Source organism: Rhinoraja longicauda, chromosome 8, assembly GCF_053455715.1.
Source record: "Rhinoraja longicauda isolate Sanriku21f chromosome 8, sRhiLon1.1, whole genome shotgun sequence".
Taxonomy (NCBI): domain Eukaryota; kingdom Metazoa; phylum Chordata; class Chondrichthyes; order Rajiformes; family Arhynchobatidae; genus Rhinoraja; species Rhinoraja longicauda.
Genome location: NC_135960.1, coordinates 15,126,596 through 15,150,933, shown reverse-complemented (window position 1 = coordinate 15,150,933; position 24,338 = coordinate 15,126,596). Strand labels below are relative to the sequence as shown.

The following is a 24,338-nucleotide window of genomic DNA, read 5'->3' as shown; positions in this document are numbered from 1 at the left end:
AAACTTTTTCAGTCAGAGAGTTGTGAATCTGTGGAATTCTCTGCCTCAGAAGGCAGTGGAGGCCAATTCTCTGAATGCATTCAAGAGAGAGCTAGATAGAGCTCTTAAGGATAGTGGAGTCAGGGGGTATGGGGAGAAGGCAGGAACGGGGTACTGATTGAGAATGATCAGCCATGATCACATTGAATGGCGGTGCTGGCTCGAAGGGCCGAATGGCCTCCTCCTGCACCTATTGTCTATTGTCTGGCACACTGGAACCTATGGAAACACAGTGAGATTACGCTAATATGCATGTGCTCTGTATCAAATGGATATCCAGTGTTTAATACTTTAATTGGCTTTTGCTCTCTACTTGTAATGTTGAAAAATACGATTAATTCAAGGTAAAAATATTACTTTCAAATTTTGAACAGCAGCAGACCAGGACCTTAAAGGAAGAAAATGATTTACTCGTTTGCTCGCCATCAGTTACGTAGTTTTATGATGTTTAGGCAGCACAGTAATGCAGGGAGTAGAGCTGCTGCCTCAGAGTGTTTAGGTCAGTTTAGAGATACAGCGTGGAAACAGGCACTTCGGCCCACCGAGTCCGATTTGACCAGCGATCCCCACACACCAACATAGGTATTTGGAGAATGTGAAGGGAGTTGATGAGAATATAGGGAGAATTTTATGAAAAACGTTTAAAGAAACATTTGGACAAGTACGTGGATAGGATAGGTTTAGAAGGGTATGAGCCAAATGCATGCAGGTGGGATTAGTGTAGATGAGGCATATTAGTTGGTATGGGCAGATTGGGCTGAAATTCCATGCTGTATCACTCTACTAATGGGATTAATGAATGGTTAGTTTAAATTAGTGGTATGGACTCAAAGGGCTGAAAGGCCTTTCCTGGGCTGCATCTCTCATGAATCTATTTACAAGATTATGTTTCTTTTTTTAAAGCATCCCCATGAAAGTACTTGTGATAGAAACCCAACAGTTTTGATGAGGAGGTTGTGGAGTAAAGTGCCAAACGGTTCTGGGACCCATAACCTTTTAAACAATGCTTTCATCACCTGTACAAAATTCTTCAATTCCTCAAGTTTGTCAGGGTAAAGGGTTTTGTATAACTGGAGGTGCTGATTACAGGATGTTCAAGTGTGCCAATTAACAGAGAATTCACCCTTTGCATAATTTGCTTTTTATTTGAGCACCATAGATAAACATCCTGAAATTGCATCGTTGAATAATGAGTATCTTAAAGTGGAGAGAAAGACATCTTTACGCAGTAACATTAATCTCCGCAGCATAACTTTCTCATATTTTGGCATTATGATTGTTGATATGCAGTCAAAAAAAACCATTCATGTTTGATGTAGGTCTGAGCTTTGTCCTTGGTTCCCACCACCTCCCCCAAACCACCCTGAACAGCGTTCACACATTTGGCAATTCCACCGCAGGGATCTGGTTGCTGGAGATCAGAGTTCCCCGATTCAATCTCCACTCGAAGGACTTGAGCACAAAAACCTAGCCGGGCTTATCAGTGAGTGTCTCCAGGAGCTTTGCACTGTTGGAGGTACTGATTTTTGGACGAGGCCTTAAATCAAGATTCTAGCTTCTCTTTCAAATGAATGTAAAAGAACTGTAAAAGAATGTAAAACATTTTGTTTCATAAAAGTTATCAGGTTATTGTCTCACTGCTACCTGTGGGAGTTGGCTAAACTTAAACTGTTGACTGCTTTTCCTGCATTATTGTAAAAACCATACTTCAAAAATGATTTCATTGCCCGTAAAGCATTTCCAGAGATTCTGAAATGGATTTGGGAGATGCTAAATAAATGCAAAGCATAAATATCATTTTTTTTTAAAATGGGTTTGCTGCCAATGCACAGAGTATTTGGTTTATTTCCTTCATGACCAATAGGCTGTTCCAAATGTCTACAAAATGTAAATATCTGACTAACTTTAAATTCAGCTCAGCAAACCAGAAGCCACGTTTTACATTACTCAGACATGCCTGAGTCCCTTTAGGCCTTCCCTGGGTTATGAAATATTCATACATCTGAGCAAGCTCAATTAATATTTGGGGCTAGTGTAGATGGGGTATGTTGGTTGGCGTGGGCAAGATGGTCGGAAGGGCCTGTTTCCATGCTATATGACGTTATGACTCTATGACAGTATGATGATTGTTAAATTCAAAACTCTGACGAACATACATATGTTCGATCCGATGAACAACAGAACCAGTTTCTTCTCTCTCCCTCCCCTTTTAATAATAGTTCTTTATCGTCAGTATAATGTGCTTTTCATGCCATTCATTACAATACAGAGGTCTGGTTACCAAAATTGAGTGGATTTTTCTATTTTCTGACTTGCAGCCAAAATCGACTTGGAATCAATTTGTTACCTGAGGGTGGCCCGTATTTCCATATTTTACAAGCTAATTGAGATTATTTGGAACCTAATTGTATTGTCCAACAGCAACTCCAATCTCACTATGGCCCTTCATCATTACCACAATCTCTTTCCTTGTCTCCATCCCTTCCACTCTTCTTATGAAAGCAAGTCTACTCCATGACTTTCATGAATTTGCATGACACAGGTAATGCTCCCCTAATTTGCTTCCTACCTTGAAGCTGCCTCAACTCATTGAAAACATAGCAGTCCTTACCTTTGTCCTCTTCACTCCAAATTCTCATCATTTTAATTTCTGCTTTTGTTCCTGCTCACCATTTGTACTTCCTAATTCCGCTTCACAAGAACCACACTGAAACATGGGGAATGCTTACAGAAAGGCAAACAGCCGTTCATGACAGTGAAATTCTTTCAACAAACCCCCCTCCATCTGCGGTGTGTGTTCAGTCAGTGATTGATGTGACAATCCAAGAACTTGTGGTTTATGAATGTGGTTTTGAGGTTTAAAGGTTGTGGAAGAAGTGGAGCCTGAAAGTGGTGAGCTAACCAGACTTTATAAGTTTTTAAGAAACATAAGAGCACGAATAAACCTCAACTTTCCTGTTCGACTTGCTGTTCAATGGCATTGTGACTGGTTGATATCTTAACTCCATCCACCTGTGTTATCATGCTGGGGATGGCCCGTTGTAGATGACGAGAGCACTGCGTAACAACCTGTGCATGGGAGAGATTGAGGCGGAGAGACTGTTGCACACGAGCAACCCCACCTTCTCGGCCGCAGGGGCTGGATTCTAGTGGCACGATCGGACATTATGGCTGGAAACTCCTTCGGCTGCAGTGGACGGCCACGTCTTCTTTCGTGCTTTGACGTGCCCCTCTGCACTCCACAGTGCGCTGCTGAGCCGCGTTCTTGGCCATTGAATCCTCCAGTGGATTTCCTCTGCCCAATCTGCCAGAACAGACTCCGCATGCTGGGCTGAGCAAGCCCCTAAACTCACGGAGGGTTCGAGACCTGTTGGCTACCCTCCCCGCCAGCCAAAGCGATTTTCCAGGCGTGGCCGCTGTGGCATGCTCACTGCTTCTTGGAACCACAGGTGAGAGCTGGCTGCCAGGTGGGGGCCAAAGGTGGGCAAACTACCATCAAAGGGGCACGACGTGTCCCCCCACCAGAGATGCTGCCTCTCCCTGAGCACTCCCATACATCCCTACTCAAACTAGTTAGGCAATAACCGACCTATGAATCTCACTTATTATCTATTAACTTATTCATTTTGATCGCACCAACTACTTATTATGGGAATGGTGAGAGCCTCTGGAATTTGTTTCAACCTCAGTTCTCGAGAATGATGGAAAGAGAAATAATCACAGCAGTTACAAGTAGAAAAAAAATTAAAGGTTTACTGATTAAAATAAGGTGGATTAATTTAACATTAAAGGTGTATTAATAAAATTTATTAAGTGTGTGTAGCTGTAATTTTGATATAACATCAGGATTGTAAATGAAAGTATACAACATGAATGTTTATGAAATTGAGGATCAGATTTACGACCTAGTTGCTTGACAATTTATGCAAGGGAGTTTTCACTGCCAGAAGCTTATCCCCGAGTTTAAATGACCAGCTACTGAACAGCATTTAATAACCTCCCAGTGAATGATAACATTCAAAACTATTGATGCCTTTGTGTTGTGTCCCTTCAGCATCCAGTTCCTTTTTCAGGTATTGATTGAAAATCGAAATGAAAAGCTGCAGTAGGCAAAATGTGTAAGAAGGAACTGCAGATGCTGGTTTAAACCGAAGATAGACACAAAATGCTGGAGTAACTCAGCGGGACAGGCAGCATCTCTGGAGAGAAGGAATGGGTGGCTTTTCGGGTCAAGACCCTTGAGAGACCTGAAACGTCACCCATTCCTTCTCTCCAGAGATGCTGCCTTTCCTGCTGAGTTACTCCAGCTTTTTGTATCTATCTTCAGCTGTCTTAAGCAAGCTTATTGATCTATCCGTAGCTGCGTATCTGTCGATTGGGACTATATATTCTGAAGAGAAATGTTCTGACCTGAATGACCAGAAGTGAAAGACCACGGGCGGCACGGTGGCGCAGCGGTAGAGTTGCTGCCTTACAGCGAATGCAGCGCCGGAGACTCAGGTTCGTTCCTGACTACGGGCGCCGTCTGTACGGAGTTTGTACGTTCTCCCCGTGACCTGCGTGGGTTTTCTCCGAGATCTTCGGTTTCCTCCCACACTCCAAAGACGTACAGGTATGTAGGTTAATTGACTGGGTAAATGTAAAAAATGTCCCTAGTGTGTGTAGGATAGTGTTAATGTGCGGGGATCGCTGGGCGGCGCGGACTCAGTGGGCCGAAGGGCCTGTTTCTGCGCTATATCTCTAAATCTAAAAAATCTAAGTGAGATGGATCTCATCAGTATCCAATTTGGAGTGATTGTCTCATTCAGCACAGAAACATGGAGCCCCAACTCCTCCATGCCAACCCAGATGCCAAACTACACTAGTCCCATTTGTCTGCATTCGACCCACATCACTCTCAACCTTTTCTATCCACGGACCTTTTAAATGTTGGTATTTTATCTGCCTCAGCCACTTCCTCTGGCTGCTTGTTTCATATAACCGCCAACCTCTGTGTGGAAAACGTTGTCCTTATTGTTTCTGACAAATCTGATCTCTCACATGAAACCTATGCTGTCTAGTTTTTGGATTCCCCTATCCAGGGAAAAGGACTGCATTCACTATGTCTATTCCCCTCATAATATCATACCCCTATAAAATCGCCTCTCAGCCTCCTGCGCTCCAATAATGAGTTAGCCTGCCCAAACATTCCTTGTAGCTCAGGCCCTTGAGTCCTGGTAACATCCTCATGAATCTTCTCTGCACTCTTTCTAGCTTAAGGCATCTTTCCTGTAGTAGGGGTGGGTACAGGGCCGTCTTAATACATGGGCCTGATGGGCCCTTGCCCAGGGCCCCACGAGCATAGGGGCCCCACGAGCATAGGGGCCCCATGCTGATCTGTGTATGTTAAGTGACTTGCAATAAATAAATACTACTTTAAAAATGTAGGTTCAATAAGTGCTTTTTTCGCAACATTTTTGGTCCCTAAGTGCTTCTCACAGCGATCTGTTTCACAACAATTAGCTCCCTGTGCTTTGCTTTTCCATCCCTAATTGCTTCTCACAGCGATCTGTAAGTGCTTTTCGCAACAATGTAGCACCTAAGTCCATCGCTAAGTGCTTTTCGGTAAGTGCTTTTCGCCGGCACGACAGGGGGGGGCTGGTAGGGAAAGGGGGGTGGGGGAGAGTAACGGTAGGGGCCCCAGTACACTGCTTTGCCCGGGGGCCCATAATGCTGTAAAAACGGCCCTGGGTGGGTAGTGTTCCGTTTATCATAGAATCAGATAGTATGAATCATTCTAGCACAGTTTAGAAAATACCGCTCGGAAAAAGGTCCCCTCAGCCCACCAAGTGCACGTCGACCAGCGATCTCTGTACACTAGCACTATCACGCACTCTAGCGACATTTTAATTTTACCGCTGCCAATTGCCCTACAAACCTATACGTATTTGGAGTGTGGGAGGAAACCAGAGCACCCGGAGAAAACCCACGTGGTCACAAAGAGAACGTACAAACTCCATTCAGACAGCACTCGTAGTCAAGATCGAACCTGGCCCTGTAAGGCAGAAATGCTACTGCTGTGCCATTGTGCCGACCACAAGCACCATAGGGTCTCCCCAGGTAACGAATGTCCTGACTTACAGACTTTATGCAAATTCGCCCGTACATTTTAAAGAATGAGACGTCAATGTTTAAAGTTTCCAAAGCTTGCACTTGTGCTTTCCCCTCAGTTCCAGGTGAATTTTCCCAAAACTCAGTCCTGTGAATAAAGATTTCATGCAAAGTTCAATTCATAACACCATCACCTATTCTTAGTCATGATGCTGTTGGTTCAAATCCTAACCAACCAATGTGATAGCCACATCTCTCATATTACTTTCAAGGTAGAATTGCACAGTAGCTAAGTTTAAGAAGATCTCAGTGCATCCTTAAAGGGATACAAAGGATGCTAGAACAATTTATTTTTTTAAGGGGATGATTACACTTTAATGAGATTCTCAAGTTGTTTGCTTCCTCCTGTACTGTCCTCACCTTCCACCTCATCAGCCGTCGCATACAATAGTCAATAGTCAATAGTCGTTTATTTGTCACATACACATAAATGTGTAGTAAAATGAAACATTACCCGCAGTTGAACAATAAGACCAATAAGATTAATCAATAAAAATGCAATAACACATACAATCACAACTAACACCAAACAAAAAGAAACTTCCATCACAGTGAGTCTCCTCCAGTCCCTCCTCACTGTGATGGAAGGCCAGAATGTCTTTTTCTCTTCCCTGCCGTCTTGTCCCGCGGTCAGGCTGTTGGAGTTGCCACGTCGGGGCGGTCGGGGCTCCCGATATTGAAGCCCCCGCTGGGCGGTGAAAAATCCCACGGCCTATTTCAGGCCGCGCCGGATGGTGAAAGGTCCGTGGCGGGCCGACCCAAGCCCCGCGATTCGGGGCGGGCGAACACGTTGCCTCTGCCGCTGCCGGAGCTCCCGATGTCGGCCCCCATCCAGGGGCCTGCGGGCTTCCGACGTCCACGCGGCCCGCGCCGGAGCCTCCGGAGACGAGTCGCAGCCGTTCCCGCAGCATTCGCAGGCAGCCAGCGCCGCAGGTGGTGAGTCCGGACCGCGGGCTCTGCGAACCAGAGACCCAGGTGGTCCCAGGTGCATGGCCGGTGGTAGGCCGCAACGGGAACGGAGACACAGCACAGAACAAAGGTCGCGTCTCCGTTCTGGAGAGAGAATGTTACAGTTACAGTTCCCGTTCCCTCCCACCCCCCCCAAACATAACATACAACACTACATCATATTAAAACTACAATTCAGACAAAAACAACAAAAAACACAAAAGACAGACGGACTGCAGGCAAGCCACATATTCCTCTGACATTTTCGCCACCTCCAACGGGATCCCACTATTAGACACATCTTCCCATCTCCACCCCTTTCTGCTTTCCACAGAGACCGTTCCCTCCGCAACTCCCTGATCAACTCATCCCTTCCCACCCAAATCACCTCCTCCCCAGGTACTTTTAAGGATGCCAACTATAGCACTCCCAAAAACGGGACAAGATGACGTCACCGCCCCGCGCCCCACGTGACCTCACCCAGCCAGCGGTCACGTGTTCCCGCTCTACCAATTTTTTTTCAGATTTTTACTTTTATTAAATTCGTATCTTTTGTAGGAAAAAAAATCCATATTTATCTACATTATTTTAATCATTGTCTTTTCTGCATAAAAATCAAGATCCATTTCTCTGCTTTCCTCAGACTGATTCCAGAAGCCATTGTCAGCGATACAGTTTGGTTTACTTTGCCCGGTTCTGAACTTGCACAGTATTTTTGCCGTGGTCAGGACTGTGACCCGGCGCCGGCCACCGCTCTCTCCTCGCCCTCCTCCGCGGCCCTCGGGTACGAGCAGGGCTTGGCCGCTTGTCTCTTGGGGGCGGGTTTGCCGGCACCGTAGTGGCGGGAGAGCCAGGCCTGGTGGCGGGGGAAGCAGCCGGAGCCTGGGCCTGGATGTGACCGGGTAACCGTGAGCCTAAGGTGGGCCAAGGAGAAAGGCGGCAGCGGAGCAGCGGCTGTGAGGCCGGGCGTTGGTGGAGGTGGAGGCCGTACCCCCTCCTCTCCCCGGCTGGCACAGCGCCTTCCCCACGCCGCCCAGAGTCCAGCGGCATTGGAACAGCATCGTGCTCTGGCCACCGGAGGGCCGTCAGTGGGAAAGTCGCCACCATCTACCCACCGCGCTGAACATCCCCGCACCAGGACGGGACGGGACAGAACTCTCTCCCTCCCTCCCCACCCCCAACAATGGCGGCCGCCCGGGCCTGGAGGCGGGTTGCTATGCAACCAGCGTTAGGCGGCGTCTGAGCCTATAGCGCCCCCCCCCAGCCCCGGGCTCAATATGAGACAAGGGCTGTCCCGTAAGGGACAAACCAATTTAGTCCAAAATATGGGATGCCCCGGCTAATACGGGACAGTTGGCAACCCTAGGTACTTTCCCCTGCAACCGCAGGAAATGCAACACCTATCCTTTTACCTCCCCCCTCGACTCCATCCAAGGACCCCGACTGTCTTTTCAGGTGAGGCAGAGGTTCACTTGCACCTCCTCCAACCTCATCTAATGTATCTGCTGTTCCAGGTGTCAACTCCTGTACATCGGTGAGACCAAGTGCAGGTTCAGCGATCATTTCACTGAACACCTCCGCTCAATCTGTCTAAACCTACCTGATTTCCCTGTTGCTCAGCACTTTAACTCCCCCTCCCATTCCCAATCTGATCTTTCAGCCCTGTGCCTCCTCCATTGTCAGAGTGAGGCCTAGCGCAAATTGGAGGAACAGCACGTCATATTTCACTTGAGTAGCTTACACCTCAGCGGTATGAACATTGACTTCTCTAACTTCAAGGAGCCCTTGCTTTCCCTCTCTCTCCATCCCCTCCCCCCTTGCCAGTTCTCCCACCAGTCTTATTGTCTCCGACTACATTTGTTCTCTGTATCCCCGACATCAGTCTGAAGAAGGGTCTTGACCCGAAAATGTAACCCATTCCTTCTCTCCAGACATGCTTTGCCTGACCTGCTGAGTTACTCCAGCATGTTGTGTCTACCTTCGATTTAACTAATTGACTTTGCTCACAATCTATGAAGAGCAATCGATTTAATCCAATGCTCACCTTTTGCCTGTCCTTTTTTTCCTTTAAGTAGTTATCCAATTTAATTTTGAAAGCTGCTATTTAATTCTATTCACTGCCCTCTCATGCAGTCGATTCCAATCCATAACCACTCATTATGTCGAGAAAAAAAAAAATTCTGGCTGCCCTTTTTAAGGTACCCGGACCATGTAATTCTGAGTGTTCACAGGGGGGAACTATAATATATCAGAACCATGTAGGCCAGTGCTCTGCAAGGCATTTCTTTAATCCCTGCCATCATGCTGGTAAAACATTATAGACAATAGGTGCAGGAGGAGGCCATTCGGCCCTTCGAGCCAGCACCGCCATTCAATGTGATCATGGCTGATCATTCTCAATCAGTACCTCGTTCCTGCCTTCTCCCCATACCCCCTGACCTCGCTATCCTTAAGAGCTCTATCTAGCTCTCTCTTGAATGCATTATGAGAATTGGCCTCCACTGCCTTCTGAGGCAGAGAATTCCACAGATTCACAACTCTCTGACTGAAAAAGTTTTTCCTCATCTCAGTTCTAAATGGCCTACCCCTTATTCTTAAACTGTGGCCCCTTGTTCTGGACTCCCCCAACATTGGGAACATGTTTCCTGCCTCTAACGTGTCCAACCCCTTAATAATCTTATACGTTTCGATAAGATCTCCTCTCATCCTTCTAAATTCCAGTGTATACAAGTCTAGTCGCTCCAGTCTTTCAACATACGACAGTCCCGCCATTCTGAGAATTAACCTAGTAAGCCTACGCTTCACGCCCTCAAGAGCAAGAATATCCTTCCTCAAATTTGGAGACCAAAACTGCACACAGTACTCCAGGTGCGGTCTCACTAGGGCCCTGTACAACTGCAGAAGGACCTCTTTGCTCCTATACTCAACTCCTCTTGTTATGTTGCCTTTCCATGGGTTTCATAACTATCTGTAAGAACAGAGTCCAAAATGAGGCACTGCAATCCAGATGCTGCTGAGTCTGTATTTGTCCATTGGTTAAGGTGTTTTTTATAGTTTGCCAATTGAAGGCCAAGGCTACACATGCTTTACTGACGATGTTGGAGGAGTAGTGAGTAGGAAGGAACTGCAGATGCTGGTTTACACCGACGATAGACACAAAATGCTGGAGTAAGTCAGCGGGTCAGGCAGCATCGCTGGAGTTGAGAATGGGTGACGTTTCGGGTTGAGACCCTTCTTCAGACTGTCGTCTCAACCCAAAACGCTACCCATTCCTTCACTCCAGAGATGCTGCCTGTGCCGCTGACTTACTCCAGCAATTTGTATCTATCTTACTGACTGTGCTGTCGAGCTTACCTGCCACCTTCAGAGGCTTGTGTGCAAACTCTTCCAGATCTCTTTCTTCCAATTCACTCTGATTGCATTGTTTAGAATAAATCGTCTCTCCTTTACTGAAATACATCACCTCACTCTTTCCTGCATTGAATTACAACTTCCATGTATCAAATCTTCCCGCTACCCAGCCCATGCCCACCTGAAGCCCATTGCCAGCTCCCTCGCTCCTTATTTGACTTATTGCAGTGATTTCAGTCCAGGAAGATGCAAAGTTCAGTTCACAATTGGTGTTCAGTGATCTTTGTTGTCAGAATGCTACACTTGAGATCACGTCTTTGGGCACAGGGCCCTGTGTTGAATAAAGGGAAGTTATTTATGATTTCCTTTCCTGATCGTTATCCAATGACTGCTGCAAGAATTAGTCAATATCAGATAAGGACCAAGCTGCATGACTTCCTCCCCGGCAGGCAAAGAGTTTTACTGACTCCGTGTCAAGACTCGCCCATGAAATATTCTATTCAATATTCAATACAACACGTGAAAAGGCCCCATGGGCCATGATGCCAATTCAAGATAATCCCACTTGTCTGCACAGGGTCTATTTCCCTTCCATTTCCTGCTTCATAAGTTCATAAATTCTAGGAGCAGAATTAGGTCATTTGGCCCATCAAGTCTACTCTGCCATTCAATTATGGGCTGATCAACCCCTCAATCCCTATCTCTCAACCCCATCCTCCTGCCTTCACCAGATAACCCCTGACACCCTTACCAATCAAGAATCTGTCAATCTCCGCTTTAAGAATATCCATTGACCGGACCTCCATAGCTGTCTGTGGCAAGCAATGAATTCCATGGGATATTGTCGTGTCTACATGAGCAATGAATTCTACAGATTCACCACCCTCTGACTAAAGACATTCCTTCTAATCTCCTTTCTAAAGGTACGACCTCTCATTCTGAGACTATGGCCCCTGGCCCTAGACTCTCCCAACAGTGGAAACATCCTCTCCACCTTCACTCTATCCAGGCCTTTAACTATTCGGTAAGTTTCAATGAGGTCCCCCCTCATCCTTCTAAACTCCGCTTGGTCATGTGCTTGTCCAAATGCCTCTTGGATCAGAACTCATCACAGACCTACAGTCAGAATAACAGCCCTCCCTATCTACCCACCATCTTCTATGACCAATCCAATTTTCAATCCAATCTACCAGGTCTCAATGGATCCTACGTGCCTTGATCTTCTGGATCAGCTTACCATGAAGGACCTTGTCAAATGCTTTCACTAAAACCCATGTAGGCACGACAATATCCCATGGCCCTATCCTCATCAATCATCGGTGGGCCGAGGCCCGTATATCAGAATGCTGACAATCGAAGCAACATTAAGGAAGTTTTAAGAAAGTTCAAATTCGGTCAATTTTGACAGAAACTATGTGACGGCGACAACTTACTCTCCAAAGTGTCGTCCTTTGTCATTAAACTCAAAGTAGTTTGTGAAAGGTGGAAAAATGCCTCAGAGGCACGGTGGCGTAGCGTTAGAGCTACTGCTTTACAACGCCAGAGACCTGGGTTCGGTCTTGACCAAGGTTGCTTGTCTGTACGTTCTCCCCGTGACCTGCATGGGTTTTCCCCGGGTGCTCCGGTTTCCTCCCACACTCCAAAGACGTACAGGTTTGTAGGTTAATTGGCTTGGTATAAATGTAAAATTGTCCCTGGTGTGTATAGGGTAGTGTTAACGTGCGGGGATCGCTGGTCGGTGCGGACACGGTGGGCCGAGGAACCTGTTTCCGTGCTGAATCTCTAAACTAAACTAAACAAAACTAATTTACGGAAGATAACAAGATCGGGTAAGAATGGAATTTAGAAGGATGAGAGGGGATCTTATCGAAACATATAAGATTATTAAGGGGTTGGACACGTTAGAGGCAGGAAACATGTTCCCAATGTTGGGGGAGTCCAGAACAAGGGGCCACAGTTTAAGAATAAGGGGTAGGCCATTTAGAACGGAGATGAGGAAAAACCTTTTCAGTCAGAGAGTTGTAAATCTGTGGAATTCACTGCCTCAGAAGGCAGTGGAGGCCAATTCTCTGAATGCATTCAAGAGAGAGCTAGATAGAGCTCTTAAGGATAGCGGAGTCAGGGGGTATGGGGAGAAGGTAGGAACGGGGTACTGATTGAGAATGATCAGCCATGATCACATTGAATGGCGGTGCTGGCTCGAAGGGCCAAATGGCCTACTCCTGCACCTATTGTCTATTGTCTATTGTCTATTGTCACCACCTCAAAAAAACTCAATCACGTTTGGAAAATGCGACCTGCCTTTGCCTCGCTGTCACTCCCTAATAAGTCACTGGCATCTGTCAGTACATAACAGATGGTCTTAAGCCAACCTACATCAATAGCTTGTATATCTTATCTGATAGAGCACTGTTGATCCCCAGGCTATAAAGTAAAGCAGGTGGAGGGACACAAGTCACCCACTGCATATAGCAGCAGTTAAATACTTGAAGTTATACAGGAGCTTCATGTCAATAGAGAGAGTACGCACAACACCTGCTGTTGCTTGCAAGGATTGTGACTTGGTGACCTTGATACATCAGTGCAGTCTCCTGGTGCTGTGGACTACTATTCTTAAATGGCCATCACATCCATGTGGGCAGGTTGAGAACTGAAGCAGTGATACAGTTGTACTGGAGCAGACACTGGACCTGTGACTGCAGCAAGAAGCAGACCATGAAGAACCTTTCAATCGATCCACCACTCCAGCAAGGCTGGCATCCTACAGAGCTAGCTTGTAAACATTGACGTGGCCTCTTTGCCTACCTCCCCCCTCCCCCCCCCCCCCCCGCCCCCCAGTGTTGATGACCTTGATACACATGAAAGAGGAAGATAAATCAAGGGTAATACTTCAAGTTTCACTTCTGGATAGTTGCACTTGCTAAGTAGGTCTTTGAGGCGATGTGAATAGGGAACCCAGAGCTCACCATGAGGTCAAGGTTGTGAACAGTCTGCTGGATCCCTTTCATGGGTCAATGAAGGGTCTTGGAAGCATTGGATAGTGAGGCTGAAGGGAGACTTTCTGTACAACTCTGGCTCTCCATTTTTCTGGGATGAGATCATTGGTTAAACTATTAACCTTGGGAGTAATCCAGCTAAAGGCAAGAAATTAATCTTACTCTTTTCGTTGCAATAAGGATTTAGAAACACATCACAACACAACACCGGAGTCGATACCAGAGAGAATTCTTGCGTGATATCCTCTCAGTTAACTGTCCCTTTTAGAATTACAACAGAGAAAACTGATTCACAATGAGTGATGTCAAAACGATGACTGATTTGTCCCGCAGATGAGTCCTTATTCTGTGCGACAGCTAAATGCCAGAAAATTAATTGGGATAAATTCGTGAAGCTTTCTCCATTGTGGCAGTGAATGTCCAGAACCAGTGATGGAAGCTAGGAGCCTCAGTCTGTAAATCACTGGGGTTTAGCTTGTGATCTTTCCTGACCTTTTCTATCATTTTGCGTGATGCAGACCATTTTATGCTGCTGTAAGTTTCCATAATAACTATGTCATCTGCCATTCCTCAATCAAAATAACTTCCTTCTTTAAATATAATAGTTATTTTTCCTCTTATGTTGATTTTACATTTTCTTAAATGTTGCTCACTGCATCAGTGAATTCAAGAAGACGATTTTATCCTTTGCCATTTGTTGGGTAAATAAAATGCCTCACTGCTACCAACTCAATTGCCACAATTAAAATTAGCAACCAAAACATTAACCCTTTCAGCAAATGCCGCCTGACCTATTAAGGATTCCAGCAATTTCTGTATTTTTTCTTCAGAATTCCAGCATCTATAATACTTTGATAATCGGATCACAGTCAAAAGCAATCGGGCTTCTGATGGTCAGCCAGTCCATCTAGCCAAAACCCCACGTGTTCAGTCGTCTATCAATAGCAACTTTGAATATAGTCACGTGACAGAGATCAAAGGACTTTTGAACCAAGGGAATCAAAGAATTTGAGGACTGGATGGGAAGATTGATATGAGCCCAGGAGTAGCCATGTCAAACCGAATCATTAAGCAGATTAGGGGAGCCAAGGGCCCATTTCTATTAATGTCTTTATATAACGTTGAGGATCAAATAGTGCTGTAGATGACTGGTTTGCTTTTAGTAATGACCATAAGAGATGTGTAATGGGTATCACCAAAAGGTGAAGGATTAAGGAAGAGCAATGATTTCATCTGAACATTATGTGATAATCTTGTAAGCCTTATCTTCTGATCGTCTTGTAAGCATATCTGTATGTATGCTTAACGCAGTTGAATTTACGTGGTTAGTCAAGTCACATGGTTGCATATGGCTGATATAGAAAGTAGGTGTAGGAGTAGGCGATTCGGCCCTTCTAGCCAGCACTGCCATTCAATATGACCATGGTTGATGATCCAGCATCAGTGCCTTGTTCCTCCTTTTTCCCCATATCATCATCATCATCATCATCATCATATATATACAGCCGGAAACAGGCCTTTTCGGCCCTCCAAGTCCGTGCCGCCCAGCGATCCCCGTACATTAACACTATCCTACACCCACTAGGGACAATTTAAAAAAAAACATTTACCCAGCCAATTAACCTACATACCTGTACGTCTTTGGAGTGTGGGAGGAAATCGAAGATCTCGGAGAAAACCCACGCAGGTCACGGGGAGAACGTACAAACTCCTTACAGCGCAGCACCCGTAGTCAGGATCGAACCTGAGTCTCCGGCGCTGCATTCGCTGTAAAGCAGCAACTCTACCGCTGCGCTAAGAGCTATATCTAACTCTCTCTCGAACACATCCAGTGAATTGGCCTCCACTGCCTTTGGTGGCAAATAATTCCACAGATTCACAACTACTCTCTGGGTGAGAAAGTTTTTTCTCATCTCAGTCCTAAATGGCCTACCCCTTATTCTTAAACTGTGACCCTTGGTTCTGGAACTCCCTCAACATGGGGAACATCGTTCCTGCAGTCGTCATAGAGTATTCTGCATTTCTCTTCCAGCTTCTTTCTCACCAACTCTATCTGCTCCACACCACCACATTCTTCCCACTTGGCCCTCTCACTTATTTGGTCTCATGCTCTGCCTTCACTTTCCCATCAGATTCCATCATCTGAATCCCCATAACACCACCACAAATCACAAATCACATCCCAGCCTCCGTTATCTCCACCACTTTATCCCCCATGTATCTCCGTCCACTAATCTATCCCTCCTCACCTGGATCCACACTGGCAGTTTTCCAACTGGCAATTGTACAACTTGCATGCATACGACTTCTAGTGATCCTCCGTCAGCGTGACTAAGCCAGAGAGAACACCATAAAACGCAAATACAGAGAAACACGCAGCATTAGATCTACGCCAGGATTAGCTTGGGGATACTATTTCAATGTGAAACATGATAACCGCACAGACAAGTAAGCCACTTTACAGGGCGTGCAGTCGTTTGAAGATACTGCCACAACAGGTTCCCAGATCACCCTGTGAACAAAGTGACATGCAAAATGCAACCTTTATCCACTCAATGAAGATGGAATTCTCCAATTTTCAGTTACAACCCCCATTCTCTTTCCAGTGCATGCCCCACCCTGGTTCGCACCTATGTCTCCCAATATCCTGCTTCTCTTATCCCCCCTCCCCCTCCACTCATCCTCTTGCCTTCCACCCATATATCCCTCCCTCTGGCTCTCCTTATCTGACACCCTTTTGTCTCCTTTTCATCTCTTGCTTCCGTTACCCATCCCACTCATTTGTTAATCATAGAAACGTAGGAACATAGAAAATAGGTGCAGGAGAAGGCCATTCGGCCCTTCGAGCCATTCAATATGATCATGGCTGATCATCCAAAATCAGTACCCCGTTCCTGCTCTTGATTTCGTCAGCCCAAGAGCTAAATCCAACTCTCTCATGAAAACATCTAACCTGTTACTCTGGACCCTCTTCAGAGCCAGCACATCCTTCCTCAGATATGGATGGTGCCCATAGTCATGCTGGGAGAGAGGTGGAAGAGACCCAAAATAATTGTGAGAATCCAGCTTCTAGAAAAAATCATGAAAAAGGTATTACATATTTCCTGAAGACACAGCTCACTTCCTGGGTATTTTGGTGCAGTAAAATTGGCAGGCAGTAGAAAAACAACACAGCGTGAATAATTAGAGCATTTTTGGCACTGAATCAGGCTATGAGTTTCAAGCTCACCCTAGAGCCTTGAGCACGAGAATCAAGGCTGGCAGTCTAGCGTAGATAGCCAAAGAACTGCACAGTCTTACCAATGAGCCATTTAAACTGGGGCCTGCAAGCCGCAAGGGCTTGTTTCCACACTGTATCCACTCTATGACTCTATGCTGTCTAAGGTTATGGCAAATCCACCAACTATTTCACTGGGGAAATATTCCTCACATCTTAGTCAGTCTCATGCAGTCAAAGTTGTCACATTCCTAAAATGTAGAAACAAGGAGCTGCAGATGCTGCAAAACAAAACAAAAATAAACAAAGTACTGGAGTAACTCAGTGGGTCAGAGCACCTCGAGAGAACATAGATAGGTGATGTTTCGATTTCTGACATGAAATGTCACCTACCCATATTTTCCGGAGATGCTGCCTGAACCAGTGAGTTACTCCAGCACTTTGTGTCTTTTTTTTTGTCGCATTCCTATTTGTGGTGGCTTACTGTGGACTGCTTGCCTCACGGACGATGATTGTGAAAAGTTCCACAGAACACCAAGAGTTGTGAAGGGACTATAGAAATGTAAATCTTCTCTATTGCTTTGTCTTTTATTACTATGTCCTGATAGTTGCATCCACTAAGTTACCACCGGCCTCATACCCAACAGTAAGATAGACACAAAGTGCTGGAGTAATGCAGCAGGTCCGGCAGCAATTCTGGAGGAAGAAAATGGGTGACGTTTTGGGTCGGGACCCTTCTTCAGACCCGAAACGTCACCCATTCTTTTTATCAGTAACACTGAGTTACTCCAGCACTTCCTTTCTACATACCTCATTAGTTTGTTCAAGATACGACTTAGTCCCTGTTTAATGCAGTCATGCAAGATGTCTCTACAAAGCCTAGAACAATAAGGCCTCAGACATTCTTCCAACACCGCTTGGGAGGTTAGCCGCTGAGTTGGATTTTTACAATGTAACAATTTTAACCCCAGGATATCTGTCAGACAATCAAGTTAATACCCAAACCATACGATGGAAAACATAATTGTAGAAGGACGTCAAATCGCCAAACAAGTACTTAGACTCGGTTGGAAGTACTCTTGCCTTTGGGTCAGGAGGTTATTGGTTCAAGTCCCATCCCTCCCAAACCGAATGCACATAATCCAGGCTGACACTTCTCCCCAGAACTAGGAATGGGCCTCCAATCTTCACTTTGAAGATGCTGTCTTTGAAAAGAGATGTTTAAGTCCAAATTCTGTCTGCTTTTCATATGAATTCCATGACAATATTCAAAGGATAAAAGAAGATTCCGCAGCAACTCGGTCAAAATGCCTCAACTGACTAATGCTATAAATGAATAAATCATGGTTTATGGGTTGTGATGCATTAACTGAAATAATTACTGGACTTCTAAAATAATTAAATCACACAAATGTAGGCTACAATAAAATGCAATATAAATGTAGGATTTATTTTAATAATCTAAATATTATTATCTAATATCATAAATCTAAATAGCAGCTTAACCATGTGTCTGCCAAATAAGTCTAAAATTCTTTTTCATTATTAGTTAAGTTTAGTTTAGAGATACAGCATGGAAACAGGCCCTTCAGCTTACTGAGTCTGTGCCGACCAGCGATCTCCGTACACGAGCACCATCTTACACACTAGGGACAATTTACAAATTTTCCCAAAGCCAAATCAACCTACAAATCCTTTCCACCAAAGAAGGTACATCTTTGGAGTGTGGGAGGAAACCGGAGCACCTGGGGAAAACCCACGCAGTCACGGGGAGGACGTACAAACCTCAAACAGGCAGCACCTGTAGTCAGCATCGTAAACGTTGTCTATAGCCTCATCGAGAGTCTATAGTTAATCGTGCGTTATTTGTCACATGTGCAACTTCGCAGTGAAATTCCTCCTGCATATTTTACACACGTGGCCGCCGACATTTTTGGCACCATTATTTAAAGTCCAAAGGCTGGTCGGCCCGGTGCTCGATGTACTAGAACTGTTCCTGCACACTCATCTCCTCGCCTGGTCATCTTTGTGCCCTCGAGGCACCTTTTGAAACCTACCTGAAGGCGCTGAAAGCATTACCATGGTTCACCCTCCCATCGGTTCTTGCACCTCACGTCCAACTTCTCCAGCTCCTCTCTGGTTACGCCGTCTGCCAAGCCTTTGTGTAATGTCCCGATCCCGTTTATCCCCACTGCTCTAGGGGCTAGTATATGAATTTTTGCAGACCAGTTGGAAGACCACAGGTCTGGGAAGGCGGTGCGGGAGGTGGAGTGGATTGTGAAACTTTACCCGATGTATCTCCATTTGTGACTGGCTCTTAGCTCGATGTGCGGCCATCCTCTCAACTTGCTGCTTCGTTGTTTTTAGGTCCTTTCCACCAAAGAAGGAGGAATCTCATTGGAGATCTGCATGGTCAAGGCCAAGAGGAGCAATGGAAGCCTGGCCGGGACTGGCCTGGGTCTTGTTGCTGAGCCTCATTGCTGACTGCCTGAAGCTGATCCAGCCTCGGGACTTCACAGTAAAAGATATCATCTACCTCCATCCTTCAAGTAAGGAGCAAAATGTGCCATTACTTTCATTTTTGTTGATCACTATGGAAATGTTGATGAATAACACGGTAGTTTAAAAAAGAAATTAGTCATACAGCACACAAAAAGGCCCTTCGGCCTAACTTGTTCATGCTGACCAAGAGGCCCCATTGAAGCTCGTCCCATTTACCCATGTTTGGGCCATATCCCTCCAACCCTTTCCTATCCATGTACGTCCAAAGGTCTTCTAAATGTTATTTATTCTGCCTGCCTCAATTATTTTCTCTGGTAGATTGTTCCATACAGCCATCACCTTTCTGGGTGTAAACGTTGTCCCTCATGTTCCTGTTAAATCTTTCTCCCATGACTTTAAATATCTATGCCTACTAGTTATTGATTCTCCTAGTCTGGAAAAAGACCCTATCTATTCCCCTCATGATATTATAGTCAAGTCAAGTCAAGTCAATTTTATTTGTATAGCACATTTAAAAACAACACACGTTGACCAAAGTGCTGTACATCTGATTAGGTTCCAATGGGGAAAAAAATGAAACATACAGTAGCACGCAAACAGTTCACAGCGCCTCCTCAATGAGCCTCAAACGCTAGGGAGTATAAATAGGTTTTGAGCCTGGACTTAAAGGAGTCGATGGAGGGGGCAGTTCTGATGGGGAGAGGGATGCTTTTCCACAGTCTAGGAGCTGCAACCGCAAAAGCGCGTTCACCCCTGAGCTTAAGCCTAGACCGTGGGATAGTGAGTCGCCCCAAGTCGGCCGACCTGAGGGACCTGGAGTTAGAGAGGGGGGTTAGAAGATTTTTGATGTAGGGGGGGAGTGTCCATTTAGGGCTTTATACGTGAATAGGAGGAGCTTGAAGTTGATTCTGTACCGTACAGGGAGCCAGTGGCCAGAATCGGGGTGATGTGGTCCCTTTTACGGGTACCCGTCAGGAGTCTCGCTGCGGCGTTTTGGACCAGTTGCAGGCGGGACAGGGAAGATTGGCTGATCCCAGTGTATAGGGAGTTGCAGTAGTCTAGGCGGGAGGAAATGAAAGCGTGAATGATTTTTTCTGTGTCGTCGAATTGGAGGAAAGGTTTGATTTTAGCTATGGTTCGAAGTTGGAAGAAGCTGGCTTTTACCACAGCGTTGATTTGCTTATCAAATTTTAATGCAGAGTCAAATATCATGCCGAGGTTTTTGACATGCGGTTTGACTAGGCAGGATAGACTTCCAAGACTGCCTGTTATCAATTTGATGGAGTCGGGTTAATTCCCGGAATGGCGGGACTGTCATATGTTGAAAGACTGGAGCGACTAGGCTTGTATACACTGGAATTTAGAAGGATGAGAGGGGATCTTATCGAAACGTATAAGACTATTAAGGGGTTGGACACGTTAGAGGCAGGAAACATGTTCCCAATGTTGGGGGAGTCCAGAACAAGGGGCCACAGTTTAAGAATAAGGGGTAGGTCATTTAGAACTGAGATGAGGAAAAACGTTTTCAGTCAGAGAGTTGTGAATCTGTGGAATTCTCTGCCTCAGAAGGCAGTGGAGGCCAATTCTCTGAATGCATTCAAGAGAGAGCTAGATAGAGCTCTTAAGGATAGCGGAGTCAGGGGGTATGGGGAGAAGGCAGGAACGGGGTACTGATTGAGAGTGATCAGCCATGATCACATTGAATGGCGGTGCTGGCTCGAAGGGCCGAATGGCCTCCTCCTGCACCTATTGTCTATTGTCTATAGATCATTTTGCTGAACACCTTAGCTCAGTCCGCCTATGCCTACACGATCTCCCGTTTGCTAAACACTTTAACTCCCCCTCCCATTTGCATACTGACCTTTCTGCCATGGACCTCCTCCACTGTCAGAGCAAGGCCTAATGCAAATTGGAGGAACAGCACCTCATATTTCGCTTGGGCCGCTTACAACCCAGCGGTATGAACATTGATTTCTCTACCTTCAAGCTTTCCCTCTCACTCCCCCTAGTTCCTCCCCCACCCTAGTTCTCCGACTAGTTTCACTGCCCTCCTGATTCATTTTACTGTGTTGTCATCTTCCCCTCAGCCAACATTGAACCATTCTACATTTTCTTGCTCATTGCCTGCTTTGATCTGTCATTTTCACACCTTAGATTTGCTTTCTACCCTTCCATAGCTCTAGTTTCCCTCTCCCCTGACTCTTAGTCTGAAGAAGCTTCTCAACCTAAAATGTTACCCATTTGTTCTCTCCAGTGCTGTCTGTCCCGCTGAGTTACTCCAGCAATTTGTGTCTATTTCCATTGATTTCTCTGTCACCCATCCTCCCCATATTCCCGTTAATTACTTCTGATTCTACCACTGTGTGAAAGATGCATCTTCTGGATGCGCTGGGACACATCCTCAGTGATGAGACCTGGGGTCATGGGGTGTTTCGGATCTAAATAGCAGGTGAGGACAAGGGGGATTCTGTCCTTGTTACGAATGGGAGGGACAGGGAGCAAGAGCGGAACTGCGGGAATTCCATAGATTCACAACTCTGGGTGAAAAAGGTTTTCCTCATCTCAGCCCTAAATGGCCTACCCCTTATTCTTAAACTGTGACACCTGGTTCTGGACTCCCCCAACATCGGGAACATTTTTCCTGCATCAAGCCTGTCCAATCCTTTTAAGAGTTTTATATGTTTTATAGTCTCAATGACGAAAATTCTCTGGTATCACCGAGTAGCTCCAGCAATTCCCCCATGACATATCAGATGTGGGATCAGTTAACATAATCAAATGGACTGCTTTCACGCAGATTGCCCGAGGCATCTTTGTTACTGAATATTTCCTCCTGCATCCACCTTGTGATATGTTTTTCCCTGTGTGGGGGTTTAATTGCCTGTCAGTTTTTTTTAAGCTATAGGTTTGGGGACAAAGGGACATTGAAGACTATGAACAGGCCCAAATTCGAAAGCCTGTACAACTATTGTATTACCTACATAATTATACCTGGATGGGCAATTCTATCTAAAGTCTGCATAATTCTTCAAGCCAGTATCAGATTTGCTGGTAAATTCTCAAAGCTAATGTAGTGATGATCTTGAGTGTTGATATTTACTGTCAACAAAGTTGAAATAACAATGATTCCTGGCAAACTAGGGAAGTTGGATGCCAGTTCAGATTGAACTAACACAGGTCTTCCATTTTAATTGATGACCCAAGATCAGAGTAGTGTTTACTGAGAGAAATAGAACAAATCAAAAATAGCACTGGACATATTTTATGTCAGTTTTTGAGGTGTTTTATTAATATCCAGCCCATTTCTACCCATCCTGGAGAAGGTGATGGTGCACTGCCATGAGTTGGTGAAATAAATCCCATTTTTGATTATCCTTGCTTACCAATGATTCAGAAGATAGACGCAAGGGTTTTGACCCGAAACATCACCCATTCCTTCTCTCCAGAGATGCTGCCTGAGTTACTCCAGCATTTTGGGTCTATCTTCGGTTTAAACCAGCATCCACAGTTCCCTCCTACCAATGATCCATCTACCTCCCACGTTACATCTCCAAATCTTTCAAAAAATACCAAATTTAAAAGATCTTCACACTTACCCTACATGGGGCATAAGAATGCCAAGCATGAGCTTGGCCATGTTACTTACAATACAATACAATATATCTTTATTGTCATTGTACAGGGGTACAACGAGATTGGGAATGTGCCTCCCATACGATGCAATAATTTAATTAATTTAAACAACAACAACCCAACAAAACAAATTGTAACAGTTTTAAGACAGAATAAAGTGCAAGTAGATCTGTGCCGGATCACTGTGCGATGTGACTATCCGGCTCAGCAGGACTGGTTCATAGCAGCTATGGCCCTGGGGATGAAGCTGTTCCTGAGTCTGGAGGTGCGGGCGTAGAAGGCCTTGTATCGTCTGCCCAATGGAAGGAGTTCGAACAGACTGTTGCAGGGCTTTGAAGAGTCTTTGTGGATGCTGGTGGCTTTTCTGAGGCATCGTATGTTGTAGATGCCCTTCAAGGCTGGTAGCTGTGTTCCGATGGTCCTCTGAGCTCTATGGACTACCCGCTGAAGAGCTTTCCTTTCTGCCTCCGTGCAGCTGAGGTACCACACAGGGATGCCATCAGTTAGGATGCTCTCTATGGTGCAGCGGTAGAAGGTGTTGGGGTAGACCAGACTTTTTCAGTGTTCTTAGGTAGTGAACAATGAAACAGATGCACAGATTTTCTGTGTTGGCTCCTTAAAAGGATAAAATATTAGCAACCAGGCACTATGGCCAGGAGAAAAGGTAGAATTTAGTCTTGTACTGCATGTGCTAAATATAGTGTCGAACATAGAACAGCACAACACAGGAACGGATCCTTTGTCCCACAATGTCTATGCCAAGCATGATGCCAAGACCAACTCTTATCTGCCTACACATAATCCATATCCCACCATTCTTTGCACATCTATGTGCCTATCCAAAAGCCTCTTAAATGCCACTATCGTATCCAAACCGTACTGAAGCATATCTAAACTATACACTCGTTGTGGAATTTTGCTCCATTAATGTGAATGGAACAGAATTTTGGAAGGGGAGAGTTTCTGTGCAATATGATTTCAAATTTAGTACTGGCAATTAAAAACAGGTTTCTCTCTCATTGTTTTCAAAACATTACGTTGGGAGACCAAGAACTGACATAGCATGTGGAACATTTGAAAAATGTATTAATTCTCAAAAATAGTATTTTTCTCATTCATCAGAAAACTTGTCTTTATTACTGCCATGCTCTCAGTTAAGAGCAGTTGAATAGTACTGCATATAGCACCACTGAGACTAAAGAAAACCCACTCTCTTTAGATTTCAATGTAGTGTATTAATTGCTTCAGTGAGAAATTCAATTTAGTATTTTATTCATTTTCTACTAACTTTAAAATGAAAAAATGTTAAATACCTTTGTTTTAATGAAAAAAACGTTTTGGCAAACCATTTTTACCTTTTTGGAAAGAGGGATTGTGCATCATTATTGTAAAATGCATCACAGTTACATTGTGATCTGAAGATAGACACTAAAAGCTGGAGTAACTCAGCGGGTCAGACAGCATCTCTGGGGAGAAGGAATAGGTGATGTTTTGGGTTGAGA

The 24,338-nt window shown here is 45.1% G+C and overlaps 1 protein-coding gene across 3 annotated transcripts in view; it reads left to right on the top strand.

The window, feature by feature from the left end:
- lypd6 (LY6/PLAUR domain containing 6) overlaps window positions 1–24,338 on the top strand; it is a 168,594-nt gene that overhangs the window by 129,887 nt on the left and 14,369 nt on the right. For all 3 annotated transcript variants that reach the window (XM_078404405.1, XM_078404407.1, XM_078404406.1), the window contains one exon: window positions 19,069–19,250. In XM_078404405.1, coding sequence (XP_078260531.1) covers window positions 19,133–19,250 — 118 coding nt within the window. In that variant the 5' untranslated portion in view covers window positions 19,069–19,132. The remainder of the gene's footprint in view (window positions 1–19,068; window positions 19,251–24,338) is intronic.